At 42.3% G+C, this 24,939-nt stretch overlaps 1 protein-coding gene across 9 annotated transcripts in view; it reads right to left on the bottom strand.

Moving 5' to 3' along the window:
• Positions 1-24,939, bottom strand: part of IQCH (IQ motif containing H) — a 218,485-nt gene that overhangs the window by 20,224 nt on the left and 173,322 nt on the right. For all 9 annotated transcript variants that reach the window (XM_025884587.2, XM_073877244.1, XM_073877245.1 and 6 more), the window contains one exon: positions 6,238-6,405. In XM_025884587.2, coding sequence (XP_025740372.1) covers positions 6,238-6,405 — 168 coding nt within the window. The remainder of the gene's footprint in view (positions 1-6,237; positions 6,406-24,939) is intronic.

The following is a 24,939-nucleotide window of genomic DNA, read 5'->3' as shown; positions in this document are numbered from 1 at the left end:
TTGGACCTCCACTAAATGTAATTTCCTAGGCTGTTCCTTCCCCCCGCTGGTACCTGGGATTCTAGCATTACCACAAGATTGTTTCTCAGACCCAGGTTGGTCAGTGCTCAGAACTCTTCAGTGTCTCCTCCGTCAAGATGAAATGCAGACACCGGGCTTTGTGTGCAGGCTCTCCCGCACCAGCTCGGGGGATTGCTCCAACCATTTCTCCTACTTCCTCCTTCCCAAATTCTCTGCCCCAGCCCACCTGGTTCATTGCTAGCTCCTCACAGACCATGGGCTCTCTTCAGCCTTTGTCTCTTCTGCTGGGGAGGTCTCCTTTCCCTCCTCACTTAGTGACTGCCCTAGTCTATAAGGCCAGGCCAAATTTCCTCTTTCTAGTAAGTTGTCCCCTGTCTCTGCCAGTCCCAGTCCCCAGTCCTTTCTCCTACGAACTCCAGGAGCAGGTTGAGGGGCTATCACTCAATGGTGCTGAATGAGGCCTTGGGTTTTCCTTGGGTAGTGCTATCTACTTTATATTTCTTTTCAGCTCCTCGAGGACAGGGACTTTGTCAAATGTCTTTGTATCCCTGATGCTTGGTGAAATTCCTGGCTTATGTTAACTGCTTAGTAAATGTGTTATAATAATGCCAATGAAGATGAACATATGTGATACACCTACTCTTCTTAGACTTAAGTAACTCCACAGTTTCTACAGGGAAAAACTGTTGGTAGTCTAGGGTTGTCTTTTATTCCGCCTGATAGCACAGGGGTGACAGTGTTGTCGTGAGGGTTAGGTGAGTATCTAAAGACCTTAGAACAGTGTCTGGCACAGAGGAAACAGTAAAAAAATGTTAGCGCTTATTATCATTTGTTAAAATAATTTCACAAAGAAGTTATTTAAAATAAAAACCAACCAACCAACCAACTTTTTCATCAGAAAGGGCCTTGAATCAGAATGCTTGAGCTTTGCTACTTATTTAACTTTATGACCGTGGGCAGCTCACTTAGCTTTGCATAGCCTCAGTTTCCTAATCTGTAAAATGGTTATGATAATTCCTGTCTTATCTATTCCTTGAGGTCATCATGGGGGTCAAATAAACTCATGCCAATTTAAAAGACAAAACATCATGCAAATAGAAAACTTGTTTTTAAAAGGTTGACTTGTGTAATCAACTCTCTTCTGATGGTATAAAATCCATTTAGGTTTGCCAAGGAAATCACAACCTAATGGATTTTCCTTGTGTATGGATTTTACAGCAGGAGAAGACTCCTCCATGACCATCTGTCCCATTCAGTGCTGCGTCTTGGCCTATCTCAGAGCAGATTAGAAGCCAGTGGATAATGGCAGTATGCCTGGAAACAACCTCATCTCAGAGGGAGACGAAGCTTCCTTTGGAAAAAGAGCTTTCTCTATGGCCTCAACCAGAGACTTCTTTAGGGATGAGCTTAAGCTGTACTCTGGGGCCAAATCACTGACTCTCAGCCAGTGCCAGGCAGGTTGCTCTGAACAGTGGTCAGACACATAGGCTTTAAAGTCTGGCAGGCCTGGGCTTAAATTCTGGCTTCCATTCTTGCTTGCTGAGGGACCTTCCACAAGGTGCTTGACATTTCTTAACCTCAGTCTTCTTATCTAAAAATGAGCGTAATAGCCTGGGTGGCTCAGCCTGGATGGCTCAGTCAGTTAAGCATCTGACTCTTGATTTTGGCTCAGGTCTTGATCTCAGGGGCGTGGGATTAAGCCCCAAGTTGGGCTTCATGCTGGGTGTGGAGCCTGCTTAAGAGTCTCTCTCTCTCCCTCTGCCCACACCCCACTCCGCCCCCACACACAGCATGTGCCCTCTCTTAAAAAAAAGGTGAGTATAATAACACCTGCCTAGTATATTGGGTTGTATAAAGATTCATGTAAAGCACTTAGTTACAGTACCTGGTGTAGAATAAAGGCTTAACACATTTTGGATGTTATTATCATGTTATTATATGTATTATAGTTATTTGTTGGCCTATCTGTGTCTTCTGATAAACTTGGAGCTCTTTGCTGCTTAATCGTTACATCCTTTGGGCTTAGGAGAGTACCTGACATGGTATAGGTGTTAAGTCTGCTGAATTTACCTCTAGTTGGTGCCTGTCAGGAGTATTAACTGATAGCTAAGGTGATGGCTGATGAGGACTTAGGATGAGACTTCTCACAACAATATTACTTATTTCTAAAAGATTTTGCAGGAAAAAGACCTTTTAATGAAAGGCTGCAGTATGGAGGGATGGGCCTTTGCTGCATCCCCTTCCAGGAGACAGTGAGATGGCCCCCTCAGCACCCCACTGTGCATGAGGCTGCCTGGGCTAGGCTTGGTACAGAGAGAGACCTATTTAACAGGCCCCATAAAATCAAATCCCTCAAGAGACCTTGGCAGTCACTTAGCCGTCCTTTATTTTACAAACGAGGAAACTGAGGCAGAGAGAGATCAGAATTCATGATCCGTAACTTTCAGACCAGTGCTCTTCACTCCAAATTCCCATTGGCTACATTTGGAATGTGTGGACATTTCAGAGGCTAGCCTTTTCTGGTAAAACGGGGAAAAAAATAGAAGAGAAAATATTATCGGTAGAAGTCTAGTCTTATTAAACTACCTTTCTAAATCACAATCTAACAAGAATGCTTCAAGCCAAATAAAGGAAGCTTGAAATACTCCTTTTCACTGGAGAATATAATTTTGCTTCAGCCACAATTTAAATTGATTTAGTTCTGAGCACCAGCACTTGAAGTGTGGAGCATATTCTATTTTCGCCATGATACTTGTTTTGACAGTGATGCATTTCAGTTGACATAGTTGAAATCCTTATGTAATAAATCTCTGCCTGAAAATTAATCATGTTTATAATATTCTGAGAATTAATAACACCCATTGCTCAAATCATTAACTTAAAAAAGGAGCTTCCAAAATCTGTTCTCGGCAGTGAGGGACCACAAATAAATGAATGTTTGATAAAATAATCCAAGTAGCAGTTTAACAAGCGTAAACTTGAATGTGGTCGCAATAACACAGAACTATTGTTTAAAGGTTGGCAGAGGCTGATGAGGTTCTTATTTCAGTTACGAAGCAGGCATCCACATGCATAATGAACTCCTCTCTGAATTATTAATGTGTTGCTTATTTAGCCTCATCTGTCTGGAAGATAATGTATCCTAACTCTAATGAGTGATTGGTTTTGTACATAATTACAGTAGCAGCAGTAGTGGGGAAATGTGTGCCTTCAAAGAAGGAGTTCTAAAAATAAAGTCATCACATAAACTCTGTTGTTGTGGCATTCTATCAAAATCAAACCCGAAGCATTTGAGAATTCATAATAAATTACAGGAGACAGAATCATTATTAACATCATAATTTAACACAAAAGGTTTTACTTAATCATTCATTACAGATCATGTGCTGTTAAAATGCTTATAAATGACGTGGGCTGTTTTAAGATGTTTGCAGATATGGTCCCTTTTGGCCGTTCGCCCACCTGTAGCGCGGAGGGTCCACAGAGAGAGAGGAGGAGTGAAAACAATTGAAAAGGATAGTGCTTTATCCTCATTCTGACAGAGTGTTAATTAAAAGTTTAAAATGTTGTTAGGTAACTTGTTTTCTTTTCTAAAACATGCATCTTTGGGACTCATCTGACTTGGTTTCTGACTTCAAGTGGTTAATTGTGGAGGACACTGGGGCAGAAGCCCCTGCACCTGGCCCGACTGGCTCTAGATGACAGTTCTTTGCCACCTGTCTCTGACTTGGGACAAGAACTCTTTGTAGAGCCCAGAAGAGTCTTTGCTTCCCCCCTGCACAGCAGATTATTTAAAGGAATAGGCTCAAAGCAGAAGCATTTTGTAGGCATTAGTCCTGAATGTGCCCTCTTTATCATTGTGGGTACGTTGGTGCCTTTCCTTTTTCTTCAGTCTTCAAAGGGGGCTGTCAGCTGACTGATTATAAACCTGATGGCATCACAGCCTATTCACACTTGTTCAGGAAGCTTTGGTTTGGTTGTAAATTGCATTGTGTGTGTAAGTATGGATGCTTCTTTTAAAAATGGCCTATCCTGTGTGTACGCATGCATGGAAGCCCACGCATGCACACATGCACAGTGGCACCAGGGTGAGAACATCCATTTATCTTTCTAAAGCCACAAGCACTTTCAATTTATCCATACATCAGAAAACCTGCATAGCTTTTCTTTAGTAGTGATTGTAGAGACATTTGAATTATTGAAGATCCTAATGCTTCCCTCTTGAGTGTAGGCAATTCCTAGAAGTGTTTAAGAGTCTTGATCACAGGAGAATTCCCGTATGTTGCCTGTAGCTAGGATTGAAACCTACAGGCAAGATGGGGAAAATGGGAGAGTGCTTCTAATTCAGAGTACAACTTCTGCTTATAGCCTTCTGAAGCAACATCCTTAAATGTAGCAACTTGTCTTGGAAAGTCTTGAATTGAATACTAACTCAGCTTCCAGCTTCCTTTTAGAAATGGCATGGAGTTAGGTTTGCTAGGCCACAAGGCTCAAGTTTTACTGCTGTCCTCCATCCAGCATTGAACTTAGGGTCCTGTAGGTCCCTTTAGTGAGGATGGGGGCCACAGGTGGAGTTGGACTTGGTTGATTCTCAGCGAGGTCCTGGGACCTAATTAAAAGGGACCTGTTCTCCTCCCCTGTCCAACTCAGCTTCTCTCTCTCTCTTTTTTAAAAAAGATTATTTATTTGAGAGAGAGAGAACATGCGGGCAGGGGGAGGGGCAGAGGGAGAGGGAGAGAGAGAATTTTCAGTAGGCTCCAGGCCCAGCACAGGGCCTGATGTGGGGCTCAGTCTCACAACCATGACACGAGCAGGAATCAAGAGTCGGACGCTTAACCAACTGAGCCACCCAGGCGCCCTCCCCCCCTTTTTAAAAAAAGATTTATGATTGATTGATTTATTTGAGAGAGAGAGCATGCACACAGGGGGAAGGGCAAAGGGAGAGGGAGAGACCAACTCTGCTTCTCAATAAGCAAAGAGATCAAGGGGATTCCAAAGAGGCTCAGCAGACAGGCAGGAGATACTGCTCTGAAAAAGTATCTCTAGGGCACTAGTGTGGGTCCTATTAACCACTGAAATTCCTCTTTTATCTGTTTGATATATTAGCATCTCAAGTAGATGTTCATTTGCCAAAAGGGTATGAAGCCCACTGTAGGAGAGGCAGAAGAAACCCTCTGGCAGCAGTCAGAGCAGCTGTAGCCTGAGCCCCTTTCTGCTTCCATATTCCATGTATATAAAGGGCCATCTGGTCCACTAGACCCTTGTTCTCCCTTCCCAAAACCAACCGACCTAGTTCACTGTCACCATGGAGATTTGTATTTTGTTGCCCTGGGTTCTAAGGTTGGTAAACCTCAACCAGCCCCAAGACTGCTGGATCCAGCCACCCTAGCAATGGAGCTAGTGATGAGATGGGAGGTTGGGGCCGCAGAAAGAGGCAGATCATGAAGGCCCTCCTTCACACAGCTGGGAAGCTGGGATTTTCCTGAAGATGACAGGAATCATTTCAAAATCATAAGTAGGGGAGCAACATGCTCAGATTTGCTTTTCACCTTGACCATCTTGGCTGTATGTATGGTTAGGCTGAGGGGAGGGACAGCAGGTAAGGAATCTTAGTGAAGAGCAAAACTAAGGCCGTGTCTCTGTGGAGGGAGAGGAGGGTCAGAGTCGAGGCTAGCAACAACATGAGCTGGTGTTGACTGGATGTGGGGGTGGAGGGGTCCCATCAGTCTCTGGCAGGACCTACCATGAGGAAGTACAGGGGGAGGAGAGATGATGAATGCAGTTTGAGACAGCTTGACCCTGAGGACTCTAGAGAAGTTCTGTAGAATGGTGAATCTGGGAGTCTGGAGCTCAAAAACAAGATTGGGGCTAGAAAAATATGGGTTTTGTCAGAAGTTGCTGGTAATTGAAGAACTTGTCCAGGGCTTGGGGAGATGAGAAGAAATGGAGGGAAATGTCCCAACAGACCCACCCTTGGAAAAACCTATGCTCTTTCATCCCTCCAACATGGTGCCTTCCCTTTCTGGAATGCTCTCTCCCCTTTCCTCTGGCCAATACACTTGTACTCCAGAAACCGGTTTTGGAGAGGCTAAGTGACTTGTCTGAGGTTCTTTCTTCTCTCTATACTCAAAGAGCTGGGCACATAGCCAGAGCTCAGGAAGTGGTGGTTGAGTGTTGCTGAACACCATGGGGCATCAGGAAGCATCTGTTGCTTACCGGCACTGAGAGGGCATTAAGGCAGCTCATTTTCTTCTCTTTCTTGGGAACAAAGGGCACTTTCAGGGCGCTCAGACTGCAATCCAGATGGCCGTTGGTCAGGTATAAGGTGAGCTGAGTCAGGGCCAGCTGGTCACTGTAGGAGAGGCTGAGGCCTGTTGCCCACACCTGATTAAAACAGGAGCCACAGAAGTGAAGGTGAGATCAACAACCTGGAGAGAAAGCTCCAACCAACCCTAACCAGTCCAAACCATGTCAGACCCATGACTGAGTGGAGTAGATGTTTTTGCTTCTGTTTCTACTTCCTTCAATTGAAGGACAGAGCCTCCAATCTGATTCTAATTAGAAGATTGAACATTCTTATGGGAAGTTACAAAAATTAAAACACCCGGCCAAGGTAATCTGTTGGAGATGCCCCATTCCAAAAGGCTCATGGGGACTTTGATTCCCCCCTGTGGTTTGCCATTTTTAGGAGAAGGAAGATGACACTGGTCTTGACCCAGCCAGTCCTTACCCTGTATGAGTTCCCCAGTTGTGCAGTGTTTTCTGTTGAGAAAAATGAGACTGGACAGAAGCTTCAGAGGATGGGGAACTAAAAAGGCGCAGACAGAAGGGAGAAAGAGGGAGTGAATAGGAGAAAAGGGCAGTTTGCTTTGATTTCAGAAAAAGCAGTGCCAGGAAATCTCACTATGAAACTTTAGGGACACTCATGATTGGCCTGTAAGTCTTAGCGCTCCCCCCATTTGTCACGAGTGTGGGAAAGTCATTTTGCCACCCCACGGTGCTACAGTATCCTCAACTGGGAAATGAAAACTGTGGGAACACCCACCCTAACTGAACAGCAGGGCTATTAGAAGAATACTATGATGCAATAAAAATTAAAAGACTTTGAAAAATAGACATATGTGAGCAATAAGTTACTGTAAGCCACTCAATAACTACGTAAGTCCATTAATTCCTTTGACAGATATTTACTGAGCATCTACTATAAACTGGAGATGGCAGAAGTGGGTCATGTGCTACCTCTCTCCTCTCCTGAGGCAGACCATCAGACCACCTAATTGCCTGTCACCACTCACCCCCACACTGAATACGGAAGCACCCCCAGAATCATCCCCAGTTCAATGCTCAAGGCTAGTGAAGGCAAGTTCAAGATGATTGTGCTAGTTACTGGAGAGTCAAAGGTAGATGGGCACAGGTCCTGCTGCCAAGGAGGGGAAGACGGATACATACGTATTCAGTCATTTACAACACAGTGTAATACTTGATATAATAAAGGGATGGAACAAAGTACTACTGAGGCAGAAAGGACAAACTGAGTTTGTCTAGCGAAGTCAGGGCTGCATCACGGAGAAGGTGACATCTGAGCTTTGACAAGCAACACAAATATGACTGGCTCCCGTGTATCAAGTACCAAGTGCCAGGTGCTTCCCAAACATCTCAGATCTTTATAATAACCTAAAAAATAACAGTCCCATGTCATAGATTAAAAAAAAAACACAGGTTCAGAGAGATACCTAAGTCCACACAGCCAGGAAGTGGCAGTGCTGGGATTTGAATCCAGTTCTCTCTGGCTCCAAGTCCACCCTTTTCCCATTCCCTGCTGGCGGAGACGGCACTGATCTGGGCCCAGCCATTCCTCAACTGTAGTAGTTTCCCAGTCACATTAAAAGCTAAAGTTGCAGCGGGTGAAAACATGCCCTTGTTTAGTATAATCCATGCCATGAAAGTGTCTTATCGAGAAAACATGAAGTATTGTATTTCTGGAGTATACTGTAATTAGCAGTAATGCATTTTCACTGTAGGAAGTTGGAAATGAACACATTTTCATGAAGACTTGATTAAACATTTTTTCCTCTTAGAAAGCCTCCATGTGCCCCACACACCAACTCTATATGTTAAAATACATAGTACATCTGCCCTAGAGTGGACTCCTCTCAAAAATATCTAGCAGTGAGTGACTTGAGTAAGCATTGAATGTAAATGGCATCATTATAAGGATATTAAGAGGTCAAGCTGTCAAGGCCCCTTGCTAAACTGAAGCTAATTTCAGGAGTCATATTTGCACAGTAATGCCCTTTTATAATAGCAAATAAATCACATTTGCAACAATTGTTAAAAACTAACTGCCAAGTTATCTGTTGCAGTTGTAAATATCCTATTTGTCAACTTAAATATTTCCTGCTGTATGGCATAAAATGCAAATCAGATGGGGACAGCTACTCTTTCTTAGTAGGAGAAAGTAAACTTGCTGTTCTTGCATGTCAGGCATTTTTTTTTTTCAGAGCTTCTCTTTTGATGTTTTCATGTCCTTGATAAAAGGGAAATGTATATAACAAACATTATTAATATTTATGTTAATAATATTAGTGTTTGGGGGATGAGGATTTTTTAAAACTTAATTCCAGTATAGTTCACATACAGTGTTACATTAGTTTCAGGTGTACAATATAGTGATTTGACGCTTCCATTCATCGCCTGGTGCTCATCATGACTGGTGTACTCATGGTGATCAGGATTTTAATGGGGGGGCAGCACCATGTGGAGGAATAGTGAGGACCAAGGAGTCAGCCTAACTCTGGCCCTCCCAAATCGTGTAAATTTGACCAAGTTATTTAAACCCCCTCAATCTCAGTATCCTTGAGTGCGAAAGGAGCAAATGATAGTACCTACCACACAGGGCTTTGAAAACAAAATAAATGCACCTAAAATTGCCTTACACATGATAAAGTTCAGTACAAATGTTATTTCTGATTACTAAGCATTTGCTTGAGGAGTAGGATCTTAGGAGACACATTTTCAGTTGCCTTTGTGGCTATTAGATTGCCCCATTTAATAACTTTTCCCCATCCATGATCGACATACTCAACCTCACAACAACGCAGTCCAGTGGGTGGTTAGATTTGGGCAAGTTGGTATTACTCTGTCTCCATTTGACCAGTGAGGATACTGAGATCAAAAAGTGACTTCATGGTTTGCTTAAGATTATAGAGCATGGGCCAGAACTCTGTTCTTTCTAGAGCCCCAGTACTTTTGCTTCCCTAGACTGCCCTAAACCCTTGGTTCACAAAAGAAATAGTAGAACAAATTTCGTTAAGCCTTTTCCTCAACAGCAGGCTTGCCTGAATTGCTCAGATAATTTTCTGTTCTCCATCTGGTTTTTCCATTGAAGACACCGCCTGAGGCATGCTTGTTTTGCGTATAGGGGTTCCTGTCTCCCCCTCTAGACTGTCAGCCTTTTAGGGGAAGCTGCTGAGTCTTTGTCTTCCCACAGCATCCTGTGTCTGGGGCAGGGCTTGGCTCACAGCAGGGCACATCACCTCTGATGCCTCATTGTGAACGCCACTCCAACATTTAAGGAACAGGCTCTAGGTGGGCCTCTAGAATCTGGTTTCAGATTGCAGTGTAGGAAATATGTACTGAGCATCGCCTCTGTGCCAGCCTCATGCTTTCCCACATACCTCATTTAATCCTATTCTTGATTTTGGATTTCACTGTTAACTTTAGAACCTAATCTCTGTCTGCACTCCATACTCCCTCACAATTTAGATGAACAGTGATGTGGCCTGTATAAGGGGCACTGTGAGTGAGGACGGAGAGAAGCGGATGGATTTTTAAATGTTAAGTGCCTTTGATGTGACTTGCAGGACTTCTAATGACTAGCTTGACAGGTTAATTGATTAGCTATGATGGTGAGCGAAAAACATCACTGAAGGTTAGTGTTGGAAAGACCCTTAAAAATCATCTAATACAATCAGTTTACTTTATAAATGGAGTGAAGTGGTTTGCCCTCGGTTTACAGAGCAGGGTATCAAAGGCGTGGGATGAGAAAACAAGATGTCTCGGCTCCCAGTCATAAATCACCAGTTGGTGATTGTTTGACGTACTACTGATGTAAAAATCATTTTGTTAAAAATAACTGGAATGCTAGAGACATTTGCATCAAGGCCTTAAAAAGAATACATAACATGAAACTATTCATCTCAGCATTACTTGTAAGATCGAAAAATTGCAGCTGTCCAACATTTGGGTATTGATTAAGAAGATTCTGACACATCCGAGTGATGGGATAATCTATGATATCCTCACAAAAGATAACAATTGTGAATAACTTTTAATGGTGTAGAAAGATACACAAAAATAGCAAGAGAAGGATGTAAAGCCATAAAGGCAACATGGCTTCAGCTTTGCAAAAATATTATACATAGAGAAGACTAGATGAGAATATAATAAAATGTTAACAGCCAGGGGTTAATATTAGCAGAATATTAGCAATAAGTGCAATTATATTTAGACTTTCATGTATGTCCTGGAATGTGCTATCTGATATGGTAGCCACTAGCCACTTGTGGTTATTGAGCACTTAAAATGGGGCTGGTTCGGGGCGCCTGGGTGGCTCAGTCAGTTAAGCTTCTGCCTTTGGCTCAGGTCATGATTCTGGGGTCCTGGCATCAAACCCCACCTTATTGAGCTCCCTGCTCTGTGGGGAGTCTGCTTCTCCCTCTCCTGCTGATCCTCCCCTTGCTCAATCAGTCTCTCTTGAATGCACGCGCTCTCTCTCTCTCTCATAAATAAATAAAATCTTAAAAAAGAAATGTGGCTGGTTTAAATGGAGATGTGCTCTAAATGTAAAATACTAGATTTTGAAGACTGAGGAGGTAAAAAAAGAACATGAAACATCTCATTAGTAATATTTTATACTGATTATATGTTGAAATGATAATATTTTGGTTATGTGGGGTTAAATAAAACACATTATTAAGACTATGTTCATCTGTTTTTTTGTTATATTTTTAAACAAGGCTACTAGAAAATGAAAAATTACACGTGGCTTACATTCTATTTCTATTGGATTGATTGCCAAGAAGCCCATTGCAAGCTCAGCAAGAGACAGGGCCGGGTGTGGTGCGGGAATACTGCAGAGGCCCCAGCTCTCTGCTGCTCTGACAGGCCCTCCTGCATCAGGAGACCTGGGACAAAGCGGGCAGAGCACAGGGCAGAAGGCAATTCAGAAACTATGACAACCTCATCAACCTTTAAAAAAGCATGTGAGAGGCAGAAGACAGGATCAGGCAGTAGCAAGCTTGCCCACAATTGTCCCCTTCCCAGGTTCTGCCTCCTGTTTAGGCCACAAGCTTTGGGATGAAAAGGTAATATGCTCCCATGAGGAAGGTGTGGGAGAGAGGCCCAGTATTGAGCCCTTTTTGCCTTGGGTGCTCCACGAAGGTGAAGGCTGCCTGGTCTCCCGGCTGCAATGGCCTCTTTCCTGTGACAGGCAGGGTGGATGGGTGGCAGAGCCTACAGATGCAGGCACAGGTACTCAGGCCCACATTTGTGTCTGTCTCCACTTGAAAATAAAGTAGCAAAGGGTCTGGTCTTGCCAACCCTCTCTGATGGGCTTCCAGGTAGGTATGGGACTGACAGACTCATTTATAGATGAAACAACATTTGTGGAAAAATCATAGAATTTCAGGGCTTGAAGGATTCATAGATGTTTTGCACATTCATCTCTAGGTTTTCCTGTTCTTTTTCTATATCATCTTCTTCTTTTATTGTAAGGAGAAGAATCTGAGGTCCGGAGAAGCTATGTGGCTTGCTGAAAGCCCCACCCTTGATACCAGCATCTGAGGCAAATATCCCTGATCCTTGGCAAGTTGCCTCTTTGGGCCACACTTTCCTCCACTAATCACTGGGGAGGATAGTCCTGACAGGCCCTCCCTCACTTGCATCCAGCTGCATCTATGAGGCTGACTGGGAATTGTGAAGATTTCTCACCCTGTAGAGAATTCTTTAAAAGGCAGATTCTCCAGCTAAGGCAAGTGGGGGATGAAGCACTGAGAATTCACATACCACAGGGATGGTATCAGGCCTTTAGAGCAGGGTGTGATACAAGCTTATCCTCCTCAGAAGCCTGTCTTGGTTAAGGCACAGGTGCACCACCTCCCATGTAGTCTCAACATGACAGGAAATCCACCATTGGGTTCTTTCTAGAGTGATACCAAACCCTCTGTCAGACCCATGTGTCCCCATAGCTATGGCTAAGCTAGAGAGGCCAGGCCACCTGCCCAGCCCCTCTATTTGCTGGTCATCATAGGCACCGGAAAGCCAAGGTTCCCTCTATCCTTACCGGATAGGTTAAATACAGAGCCAAGGTCTTACCACTTTGGAGGCCAAAATCCATTGATGTGACATGATCTAACTTAAAATTTTAAAGGGTTATTCTGGATGTAGTGGTGGGAAGAGACCACAAGGGGTCAAGGAAGGAAACAGGGAGGCCACTTAGGAGGCCATTGCAATAAACTGGGTGAGAGATGGTGGTAGCTGGGCCAGCATGGTAACAGCAGAGGATGGGAGAAGTGGTCATATTATAGATACACTTCAAAATTGCAACCTAAAGGACTTTGTTGATGGGTTGGATGCAGGGTGTGAAAGAAAGAGGGGTCAAGGATATCTTCAAGACTTTTGCCCTGAGAAAATGAAAGGATGGAATTACTATGTACCGAGTGGGGTAGACTGCTAGAGAAATAGTTTCAAGGGTAATATCAAGATTTCAGGTTTGGGCATTTTGAGTTTGAGACACTTTTGTTGAATGATCTTCTAGAGGTTCGGATGAGATCACAGCTACCTTTTCTCCCTTCTCAGCTGTAAAATCAGGAGAATGTGCTTGGTCAGGTATAGGGATAAAACAGAATCCATCCCTGGTAGGGAAGCATCTTTTTCTCTACGGGCCTTGGGCTCAAGGCCATCTTTGTCTGAGGAGAGGCAAGGTCTACAGACCTTAGTCTACAGGACCTACAGGATATGGAGCCTTCCCTAGGGGACGTGCTTCTCACCATGTTTAGGCCAAGATGAAATAGAGAAGGGTAGAGGCAGCTTGGTAGAGGAAAGAAGTGACTGCCCCTTGAGGGTAGTGGAGTCTGGAGGGGCCTATGCCTTGAGGGTGGCAGGTGGCTTCGCTAGAATAGCAAGAGAACTGGACCAGAGTTATAGGACCTCACTGGGAGTGTTGGCCTGGCTCTTTGCTGTGTGACCTTAATTTTTTTCTTTCTGGGCCTCAGCTTCCTTGCATGTTAACACAGACCTATCTGCAACGGTCTCTATCTCTGAGGGGTATTGTGAAGATCCAGTGACTACAAGAGAAACTCTATGAGTCTATTACTGTGGGGTCTGGCAGACTCAAATCTGTTTGGACCCTGAGTTCTTCCCTGTGTCTCTGCCAGGACAGGCAGAAAAACTCACTTGCTTGGCTCTTGACTTCATTGTTTTTGCCTGCTCCTCAGAGATGGGGAGCACTTTAACCTCTTCTCAGATGCTGTTAAAAACAGGCTCTAGAATCCTGGCTATCATACAGAGAATGTGCTGCCTTAGGTAGCTGCTAAGTGATATCTCTTCCCATGTTGACCATCAGCAGACAGCACTGAGATCCCTGTTGTGGTAAACAACATACATGATACTTAATTTTAAAGAATTGGTACATGCACTGTAAGAATTTTCAGTTGGTAAAATATGAATGTGATTATGATATTTGGTAAGAAGTGTTTGTATTCTATTTTAAAAAATGAATAGGAAGGCCCAGGGGCCTGCAGCATCTTGGCATGTTGCCACCTAGTGGCAGCTGCTGGGATGGCCCAGTCTCTTGGAGAGGCTAAGGAGAGCTGCTGTCGCCCCATATGGGGCAGTCACCCTGGGGCCCTGATCAACAATTGAGACTCTTAGTATTCATCTTGGAGGCTTTCCCCTCTGTCCCTATTGATCCCATTTATCCTTCTGGCCACAATTTAAACCACAGCTCGACGAGGCTATCTCTCAGCAACCACAGCATCCAATTTCTGTACCACCCACCCTGGACACTGCCTTATATTGGGCGTTTGGAGTCTGTGAGGCCAGAGGCAGCAGAAAATCTGGGCCCTGCCAATTAGTGCTCAGGGCCCAGTAGTCCACCATGCCTAGGGCCTCCATGATTTCCAAAGGCCTTCAAAATATTTGGATTCTGGAAAAAAAAAAAAAAGTGATACTGGCTCCCAAATATAAAATGAAAACTACAAAGTAACAATAAATGTTTTTAAAATATCGATGAAATTTGCATGTTGGTTAAATGCAACACAACTCATACAGTTATATCTAAATCCTATCCACGAGAGTGCATTTTAATACATTTGCTATGATGTAGGGTGATAGGCTCTCTAAAGCCAAAAATACTCAGGGCCCAGAGAGGTCTTAAACAATTCTGTCCCGCAGACCTGAAATGACCTCTATCGTTCCCATGTCCCCATTTTATGGATGAGACTCTGGGAGGTGAACGGACTGGCTCAGATCCCTCAGTTAGGGGAAGAGCTGGGACCAAAGCCCGGGTTTCCCGAGTCCCGGTCCAGCTCTTTCCATAACACCTAGTCCCCAGCGTTAAGAGTCCGGTTGCTTTGCAGTGCCAGAAGCTTCTCTGTGACTTTGCAAGTTCTTTCAGGATGTGCAGGAACTATATTCAAAATTAATTTGGGGATCCAAAATGGAAAACATTGACATTTAAACCCCCATCATTAGTAGCTCTTTTGATGTTTTTCACTTTTGTTAAAAAAAAAAAACACATACACACAAGCATTTTAATATACTCTTGCCTTTTCTGCTTCCTTTTCCAAGTTACTTCCACTACTTCTATACATTTATGATCCTCCCTCGATTACTTTCAAGACTGATGGCCTAACTAATATTATTTGTATTAAGGTACAGAACTGCATACTCATTTCTTTTTTCTTTTTAAGTATTTCCTTACTTTTTTTTAATCATGAACTTTTAGAAGACCATTTTCTTATTTTGACATTAGGCACTAAACTATAATAAACATGAAAACCCAATTTTTATAACCTATTACAGGTTTCTAGGACGAGTAATTGTATATGCTTCTTCCATGGCAATTCAATATAATAATCTCATACTGTAGATAGTTATTCTCCTTTAATTTTCACGCTATAAATGTCAGGGCTGGTGAATGATTTGCTTAGCTGAAAAGTATTCCTTTAAAGTTACTACAAATAATCTCCAAAAGGCTTTTGTGTGCATTTTCAAAGCAGAAAGCTCTTGCTTGGTAGCTCTCACTGGGGAGGATCCCTGTGCCCAGTCGTGTGGACACAGAAGGTTGGGGTACAAAGTGAGATGAGGATGAGCACACTGCGCTGGACCTGTCAGGGCAGTGAGTTGGCAGCACAGTTTGCCTGTCCTTCCCACTTTCCTTGACATTTGCAGGAAATCAGAATTTTTTTTTTTTATAAAGAAGAGCCTCTGTTGCAGAATATGTCGGCAAAGAAACAAAGGCAGTCAGAGCTATGGCCTTGGACTTGGTCTAGTCCAGACCCACTCAAACCCTGGGCTTGAGGCTGCAAGAGGGGAAGAGACCCAGTCAGGAGCAGAGTTCAGATCAGAGCTCAGAGCTCTTGACTGCAAGTCCAAGGCAAGTTTGTTTACATTTGGGAAATTCCTAAAAAGTAGAATTAGACTGAGAGCAGGGACTCATCTTATTCATATTTGCATCCTGCCTAATACCTACCACAGCACTCGCGATATAAGTGTATACTATAAATCTTTGTTGGATTACTCAATAATACATAACACAGGGGGAAAAAAATCTTCCCTTTAAAACACAGACAGGAGAGATACCATGTCCAACCTGTAAGGATGGCCGACACAGTAACAAGTATTGGCAAAGTTACGGAGAAACTGGAAACCCATACATTGCTAGTGAGATTGTAAAAAGGAACAGCCTCTTTAAAAAACAGTTTGGCAGTTTCTCAAAAAGTTAAACTTATGGTTGCCAAACAACCCATTGATTCTACTCCTAGGTATATAACCAGAAATGAAATCATGTATCCGCACAAAAACTTGCACACGAATGTTCGCAGCAACATTATTCACACCAGTCAAAGGGTGGAAGCAACCCAAATGTCCATCAGCTGATGAATAGATAAACAAAATGTGCTTTGTCCATAGAATGGGATATTATTTAGCCATTAAAAGGAATGAAGCCCTGATATCTGCTATGACGTGGATGAACCTTGAAAATATTATGTTAAGTGAAAGAAGTCACAAAGGATGATCTACTGGATGATCCATGTTATGTGAACTGTCCAGAACAGGGAAATCCACAGAGGGAGAAAATGGTTTTCGGTGGCTGGGGAAAAGAGGGCATGGGAAATGATTTTTCATGGGTTTCAGCATATCCTTTTAGCGGTAAGGGAAATTGTCTAAAATTGGGTAATGGTGTTGGTGGTATAATTCTGAATTACTTAGAAACCACTGCGCTGCACACTTTAAAAGGGTGGATTTTATGGCAAAGGATATCTCAGGAAAGCTGTTATACTCACATGCACACACAGAATCTGGTCTCCAGGAGACCCAATTCTTGGAAGGATGCCTACACAACTTGTATGGCTACTTGTTGGAATCCAGTCGAGTGTGTAAGTAACGACGGAATGAGGAAGCCTAGGATAAACCACCTTCCAAACTGCCCTCTGAATTTATCCAAGGTATTCTTCAAGTCTCTACTTCAAAAAGCTTCTCCAGATGCGGGTGAAAATTATCCGCTTCATACACTAAATGAAAATAGCACCCAGCAAGGGTTAATACCTTGGCCCAGTAAGCAGTCATGGGCTGGTAAGGATAATGTTTTAGCTTATGTCAAAGAGACTCAATTAGCTCTGAAGACACAATGTCACTTTTCCAAAATGCGGTGCACTTCTGTCTCCTCCCCACGCAGGCCTTCATTTTGTACCAGCTCCTAGACTAAGTGGGGCTGGTCATGGTCAGATCCAGAAGAGAGGCAGGGCGGGTCAAGCAAGAGGGCACGTGACATGGGAAAGCTCTGTCTGAGACATGTCCACTTCCCTTCTTCCCTTCTGTTGCTCATTCCAGGGCCCTCCCAACACCTTAGCCTGCCTTCTGTGGCTTGGGGCTCCCCAGGGACACTTCCTCATCCCCATCAAATTAATCTAATAACCCGATACATCCTGACTAATTTGGTGACAGGAGAGGGCTGGGTGCCAGGTAACATGTTTGTCGTCATGGAACCTTTTGGATTTGGCTATCCTGTGAGCTGAGTCTGAATTCCATGATTGTGCTTTTGTTGTCTATCTGGAGTTTGAAAGGTTCAGTACCCCATCGAGCCAATATGCCATCTTTTTTTGATAGCTGCAGTGTTTAGAAAGCTGCCTATTTGACCATGTGGAGGATAGACTTTAGGAGGCAGACTGGGGGAAGGAAAAAGGAAGGGAAATTAATGTGTGTTAAGGGTCTACCATGCACAATGCACTTTGGTATTTTCTTACGTCATCCTCACAACCACGTTGTGAGGTAAGTACTAATATCCCCATTTTATTGACGTGGAAGTGAAGAAGGCTCAAAGAACCCAGAAACGCGCCGTGTTCCACAGTGAGGCAGCGGGGGCTAGGATTACCATCTAGGTTTGCTGTACTCTGAAGTCCAGACTGTCTCTCCTGCACTTGATCTTGGACATTTCTCTCCACCTGGGAGGGAAACAAATGCTTGGTAGGATGTAAGAGAGCACCATGATGGCCGCAGTCACACCCAGAAGCTCCAGCACTTACCAGGTGGCTCCAAATCCAAAGGAAGGCCTGTGATTTACCATGGGACTTCGGGCAAGCCACTTAACACCTTTCTGCCTCACCGTCCCCATTATTTGTCTGTAAAACACCTGGAGAGCCTCTAATAAAGGAGCTGTATAAAGACAAATACTGTCCTTCAGTGTAGGCAGAAAGCCAAGGTTCCTACCCCTGATCAATGAAAGTCCTGTGGCACTTCCCAGAAATGTATGGGTGGAGCTTTAGGGCCCTGGGAAGAATTCCAGTTGAGTAGTTGCTGACTGAAAGTCACCCTGTAGTTCCACCTGAGTAAGTGTTCCTCAGTCCTGGCTTACCTGTCAGGGCTCTGCTGCTATGTTGGGCCTCAGTTCCACTGAGCTTCCCCCCAGAGGCTGCTTTTAACTGACCCCCTTTGACACCATTTGTCGCTAGGTTCAGTTTCTAGCAAATGAAAGAAACAGTATTAAGGGGGACCTTTCCCTCCTTCCTCCTCCTCATCTCTTCTTCTGAAATTCAAGGCACTGAAATATACAGCTTACTCAGGAGAATACACTAGATGGTTCATGGCAGATAAGGGTAAATTTTTAGTTTTGTCTCTACTTATTTTGATAAGTGTGTAGAAAATAATTGTAGAATTCATTTATTCATATTTCCCTCATCAACAAGTGAATAAAAAAATACAAAATATATGCATTGATGTTTCCCCCCGCCAAATCTGAGATAGTGTATTCTTTGGTATACCATAAGTCTTTAATATGAGTAGAAGTTTTATAGTTATTTCTTTGAAAAGTGCCTCTTTATATTGAGCCTCTTTATTGATGTTCTCTCTGTCCTGCACCCTTCTATTTCTGTAGGGCACTCAGTTGCTGCCCCATGGGGTTCGAAAACCTGCTCTTCCAGTTCAGGGAATTGCTGAATGTTCTTCGTGGAGCCATATGTGCCTCTTCTCTGGAATTCCTTTGTATTTCCTGTCTATACTCTCCCTTTGGGGGCTGAATTTTATTATTTTATTTGGACTTGTATTTTGTATTGGTCCTAACTTAACCTGATCAAGTTTCAGTGGGTTGGTTTGATATCATATTATATCATATCATATCATATTAAGACTGTTGTGGAGAGATATCGAAAAAGGTTAAAAAGCCAGACATAAATAAGGAGGTACTCTAGTCTGGGCTAGGGAGGTGGCATGAGAGGGGAAGACCCACTCCAACCAAGAAGTGAAGCCGTTCCATTTAGTGATTTATAAGGGCTTGGAACAATAGGCAACACAATGAATCTTATGTTTAAGAAAGCAAAATATATGTTTAAAGGAATATACGTATTGCTAAAACAGTTCTATTTATGCAAAAGATTCATGTAACTTTATAAAGGTTTTCAGGGATTTTAAAGGATTTTAAGTGCTGTGTTAGACTGTACTGGTAACAGATGTTCAACGGCGTGCTTAAGTTTTTGTTTTACTGAAAAAGCAATGGATTACTTGATATTTTCTTTTTAAAAAATCTTTTAAAAAATCATACCAAAACCACCCTATTTTAAGTATAGCTCTAATTCATTATTTTTAAGAAACATAAATGATTTAAAATAACATAAGGGCTTCTAAAGTTAAGTATCACTATAGTGGAGCTAGAAGATTTTGTTTGCTACATATTCCCTTTAGAATCCCAGTCTTTTGTGTCACTTCTTGTTCTTTTTCTATGAAGACAGATGGTGTCAGTAATTGCCTATATATTTAATTAAGTTAAAAAGCTACATAGTAAGGTTTTGGCAAAAAGTAGGAAATTTTGCGCTATGAGCAAAGAAAGCAAAGGAAAGCAGAAATTGGTAACATAAGACACTATTCCTCACCAAATACGCATTTTGATATCCATATGTGTTGGAATGTGAGAATGCATTTCATGAATCTCATGATAAGAACAAAGGCATTTACCCTGAAAGATGAAGCCCGTAATAGAAATCTAGATGGCAGTTCTCTTACATTTTGACGGGCTGGATTGGAATGACTCTACCCATCGTCCATATCACGTCCAAACTGGGCCCAATACTTAGTGGTCATGCTAAACTCTTCTGACACTCAGGTTTCTCATTGGGATTTCTCACCTAGCAGGCTAATCATTGTGAAATTATTATGGGAGGAAAAGCAGTTGCTACTTGTAGAAAGTGGTTTGGAAAACTGACTTAACCATTCTTGTGGTGTCTGTTTTCAAATGTTCCTATTCCATGAATCCACCTTCTGGCTTAATGGCAATATGGCGCTCCCAGCTGTGGCGCGGTGTATGCGCTTGCTCGTTTAAACTCTTAAAGCTTAAAAATGGCTACCACAACACTGATTTTATTCCATTTCACTTAGTCATTAACATTTAATGATTACCTTATGTGCAGAGCACAAGGATGGAATATATTAAAAAAAAATAGGAGATGTGTTTTCTGGCTTTCGCTGTTCAACTCAATTCAACAAGCATATTGAGGATATGCAAGAGAAACATACATTTTCTTTGGTGAAGGTGGTTGAGGAGGGGGAGAGACTTACAAAGAAAGTCACCATCAATTAAATGCAGTACCACAGAGAGCATCTGCTGTGAGAGAAAGAGCCCAGGCTCGTCAGCCAACTTCATCGTGGTTTGAATCCCAGATTTGCCACTCTGTAGCCCTGTGACCTTGAACATATCACTCTAGCCTCAGTTTCCTCATCTGTGAATTTGGGATGATAATCATACCCAGTTGTCAGGGTGTGAGGATTAAGAATACTACATGTAAAATATATAACAGAGTGTCTTGCATGTGACAAAATTCAGTAAATCATCAATATTATCATTAAGAATTACTCTGGCCATCAATACTATACCTGTGCTCCGAAAGGCTAGAGAATGAAGTGACAGTTGAAGGGAGATTAGTTAAGGTGGGTTTCTATGAGGAGTTGGATTTTGAAACATTTTGAAAGAAGGAAAGTTGTATACAGACAGAAAAGAAAGGAAAGGCAAGTTGTAGGAATGAAGGGGGCATGTATAGAACATGGATGCCACCAAGCTGGTCAGCTTGCTTGTCTTGGAGAGTACTTTGGACATGATCAATGAGAAAAGCAATTAGTGCCACATGGTGGGAGGGGGAAGATTCAGGATTCAGTTTTAAGAAACAGGTTAAGGCCTAGAACAAATTACTTTGTACTTCGTCAACCCAACATTATTGTACAGGTAAAATCAAGGTAAAATGAATGTTAAGGACAACTTCGAAAGGGAAAATTTACCACATGAAAAGTCTTGACCACAGGTGACAGCTGGAAGCTAGGAAAGGGCCACTCAGCTTTAGTTTTGTGATGGGTGGACAAGCTGTTACACACATGTACGTGGAGAACCTTCTGGTCTTTCTTAGCATTAGCAGGAAGCCTTTTCCTTTGCTAATACCTGCTGCCCTCCTGAGTCCTGCAGAGATGTGGTACCTCCTGAGAAGTGCAGGATGCAGTGTGAGTGCCTGGATTTGCCCTGCCCTGCCAGTGTTTCTGGTGATTAAAGTTAGTTAAAGACCTCAAAGTCTGGAGAGAAGTGTCTGGGCTTCATTTGAAAGGAAGCAAGGATCTTCATGGTGAGACAGGACATCTGAAGTCCTGGATGGAACGACTAGATTTAAACAGAGGAACTGGGTGTATTATATGTAGACCAACCAAAGTTCTACCCAAGAGCCGATGTTTAGGCTTGGGTTCAATCTTTCTAAAGTTTAAGGTTTACAGTATAAGGGGGTTAACCCAACATTTAAGGACAGTCGCATATGGTAATATTACATATAGCAAAATTGGCCGCTAGTTTACCTGCACTATCAGTGTTAAGAAAAGGAACTGTAATTTTTACTGTAAAATTTACTGTCATCATCGCCTTTGTGCTTATTGTAGAAGCCATCATCATTATTATTACTTGTATATTACAGCTCTCTTTCATTGACATGAAGATGCAGACCTTTTAAAGGGACAGGTCTTTTACTTAAATGCTTCAAAACCCTTTGGGATCTATTTTCCCTTCACTAGGTATTAACTTGTGATTAACAAAGTGCCTATTATAGCATTAAAAAACTCTGAATAATAGGCACTGCTGTTTATACCAAAGGCCTATTAAATTTTAATTTAGATATAGACTGTTAACCTTCTTATATATAAATAAAATACCTTCCCTAAAGAGAAAAGTAAATCTCATTGAGGTCCCTTGGTGAATTCCTTGTATGTCTTGAAAACAGAGATAGGGAGATCTTGCAAATGAGAGTACTAGAGGGGGACTCAGAGAGAAGTATTCATTCATTCATTTAATAAATATTTATTGTGGAGCTATTATATGCTAGATGTGGTGCTAGGTGCTGGGTATACAGCAATGAATAAGAAGGAATTATGATATTTCTGTAGACTTTGGTTTTTATACTCTCTGAAATAAATATATTCATTTTTGATGCTTATATATCACTTTGAGATGATGATAATGCTCACTGACTTTTTAAAAATAATGCTAATTCCATTCAGATTCCACTCACAATTTGAGAACCTGCTGAGGGCTCGGGTGACAGTTTTACATGTGATTATGTCATTTGATTTAATAAGAACAGCACCTTATATCACCTCAGCCTCTCAGAACATCCTGTGGGAAGGAGGGCAGGAATTCACCATTTGTCAAGGAAAAAACAAGGCTCCAAGAGGTCCAGTGAGTTGTCTAAAGTATCACAACTGGCTAATGGACAGATTGGGGCCAAAACCTGTTACCTGTCATGATGAAAATACTTTCAACTATCTCTTTTTTCTCTTCTAGGCTGATATATTTGTATTAGACACTCTTAGGGACAGTTTTCAGAATGCGTGGGATATTCTCTGATAGACGTCAAGGTCTCTGTTTTTGTCTTTCCTCACAATTTGCATTGGCAACAAGTCCCACTTCCTTCTGTGGCTAACTTTTATATTTGGGAAGGGCCATGACTAGTTGCCTGAGGCCATTTTTCATCTAAACTCTTTTCTTAAACATTGGATTTCCTTTTTTAAAGCTTTATTTATTTTAGGTGGGTGGAAGGGGCAGAGGGAGAGAGAGTCTCAAACAGATTCCGTGCTGAGCACAGAGCCCAACACAGGACTCGATCCTATGACCCTGAGACTGTGACCCCAGCCAAAATTAAGAGCTCTTAACCCACTGAGCCACCCAGGTGCCCCTTCCTTTCCCCTTTTTAAAAAAAGTAATAACTATCAATGATCACAATACAGATGGTTACTTCAAAAGTTCACAATTATTTAAAAGCCAACAAGTTTTTAATCTGGAAATTTCAATAGAAACCATCTTTGCCAATTTATGTGTTTAGCGACCTTCTATAAAGAAAAGGAACTGGAGAGTGATATATAAATGCATATTTATAAGAGGCAAGTCAGATACAATGTTTGTAAAATTTATATCCTCACTTTTACCCCATATGTGTTTCTGCTTTTCTACCCCCAAACTTCACAGTGTCTTTCCCACTTGGAATGCACTCTTTCTTATCTTTCTTCAAATCCTAATTATCTTTCAGCTCAAATCCCACCTATTCTGTACAAACCTTTCTTGGTTGCTCCAAACAGAAGGCAGTTAAACTGACATTACCTTTTTGATGTCTCTTTTATTGTTCTATGTTGTTGTCACTTATGTTTTTACTTGTAATTCATTTTTCAGGTCTGTCTCTCCCACTAGATTGTGAACTCCCTAAGGGCAGGCCTCCGCTTCTTTTGCATCTTTGCAGCCTTTGTAGCACCTACTAAAATGGCTTGTACATAATAGATGCTCAACAAATACTAGCTCTTTATTTTAGAATTTCCCAGAATTGAATTAATAAGCTCAACAGATCTGGATATTCTAGAAGCTCCAAGAGTCCATCAATCAACTGGCTATCACGTGACTATCATTGTGTTAGATATCAGGAAGAGGTGAAAAATGCAAGGTCTAGTGTATTTTCTACAGGATTTACAAATTTTACGAAGGCAATATTTATGCCTAGGAACCAGTAAGAGTAAAAAACAATTGTGTGTGTATCAGATGAAATTGGGTGGTGGATGTGAAATTAGCTTCCTCATGACAGGGAAAAGGTCTTGTTTATATCTCTGTTCCTTCAGATGCTAGCATAGGGCCAGAGTAAGCCCTTGGAAATTATTTGTTTAATGAACATGTCGGTCTGTCTTCAATCTGAAGCCTTTGGTAGGTGTCTCATGCCCCTCCTGCAACCCAGTGGATACTGCCCATCAAAGACCCTGGCTCCAGGACCCATTAGGGTAATACTTGCTGCTCTTTGTCTAACGGTTGGATCCCTCCATGGTAATATGGCACAGAGCCCCTCCTCTCATCCTCATGTGGGAAGGCTAGATCTCCAGTGTGGCTACCTTGTAGCTCTTTATATTCTGCCTGGAGTCTTGGAAAGCCTAGAATTTCCCCATTCCTAGGGTCCTGGATTCTTGGACATAAATCCACTGGCAGGAGTGGTTTTGTTCTATGTTCTTACCACCTCCATTTCCCAGGGACTGGCCTTTTTCCTTTTTTTTTTTTAAAAAACTGAAGTATAGTTGGCATATATTATATTAGTTTCAGGTGTACAAGATAGTGATTTGACTTTTATATACATTACTAAATGCTCACCATGATAAGCCTGGTTACCATCTGTCACTATACAAAGTTATTATAATGTTATTGACTGTATTCCCTATTCTGTACTTTACATCCCTGTGACTTACTTACTGGTCCTTTTCTCTTTTATTCCCAATGACCCTGTGTTCTGGCTGATGTTCTCAATATTTAAATGCTATATTTCCGAAACTTTTCCTCCATTCTACTACGTTAGAACCTCACTCTCATCTCCTTAAGGCTGAACAGGATTTTCCACACTCTTATCTGGAGTTGATTCACAATTGTGGGCCTGTCCTTGGTGCACCAGTGTCATTTTATCTCTCTCTTTTTTGGCTCCCAGTCCCCTTTGCTTTTACTGTGGTAAGTTGTGGGGGCTCAGCTGGGACCAGAGAGCAAGAATGTGAGATGGATGTGGTCACCTCAGTTTTTTGCCTCCCATGTCTATTGTAGGACATGTGTGTTTGTAAGGTCATGTCCGTGAAAGTGCTTTGTAAGCTATTACATTCTATACAAAT

The sequence above is a fragment of the Callorhinus ursinus genome, unplaced genomic scaffold (genome assembly GCF_003265705.2).
Source record: "Callorhinus ursinus isolate GAN/ISIS: 27379988/994484 unplaced genomic scaffold, GSC_fseal_2.0 scaffold25, whole genome shotgun sequence".
In the NCBI taxonomy this organism is placed as follows: Eukaryota; Metazoa; Chordata; class Mammalia; order Carnivora; family Otariidae; genus Callorhinus; species Callorhinus ursinus.
Note: the sequence above shows the minus strand (reverse complement) of the source record. Positions and strands in the feature narration are given on the sequence as shown.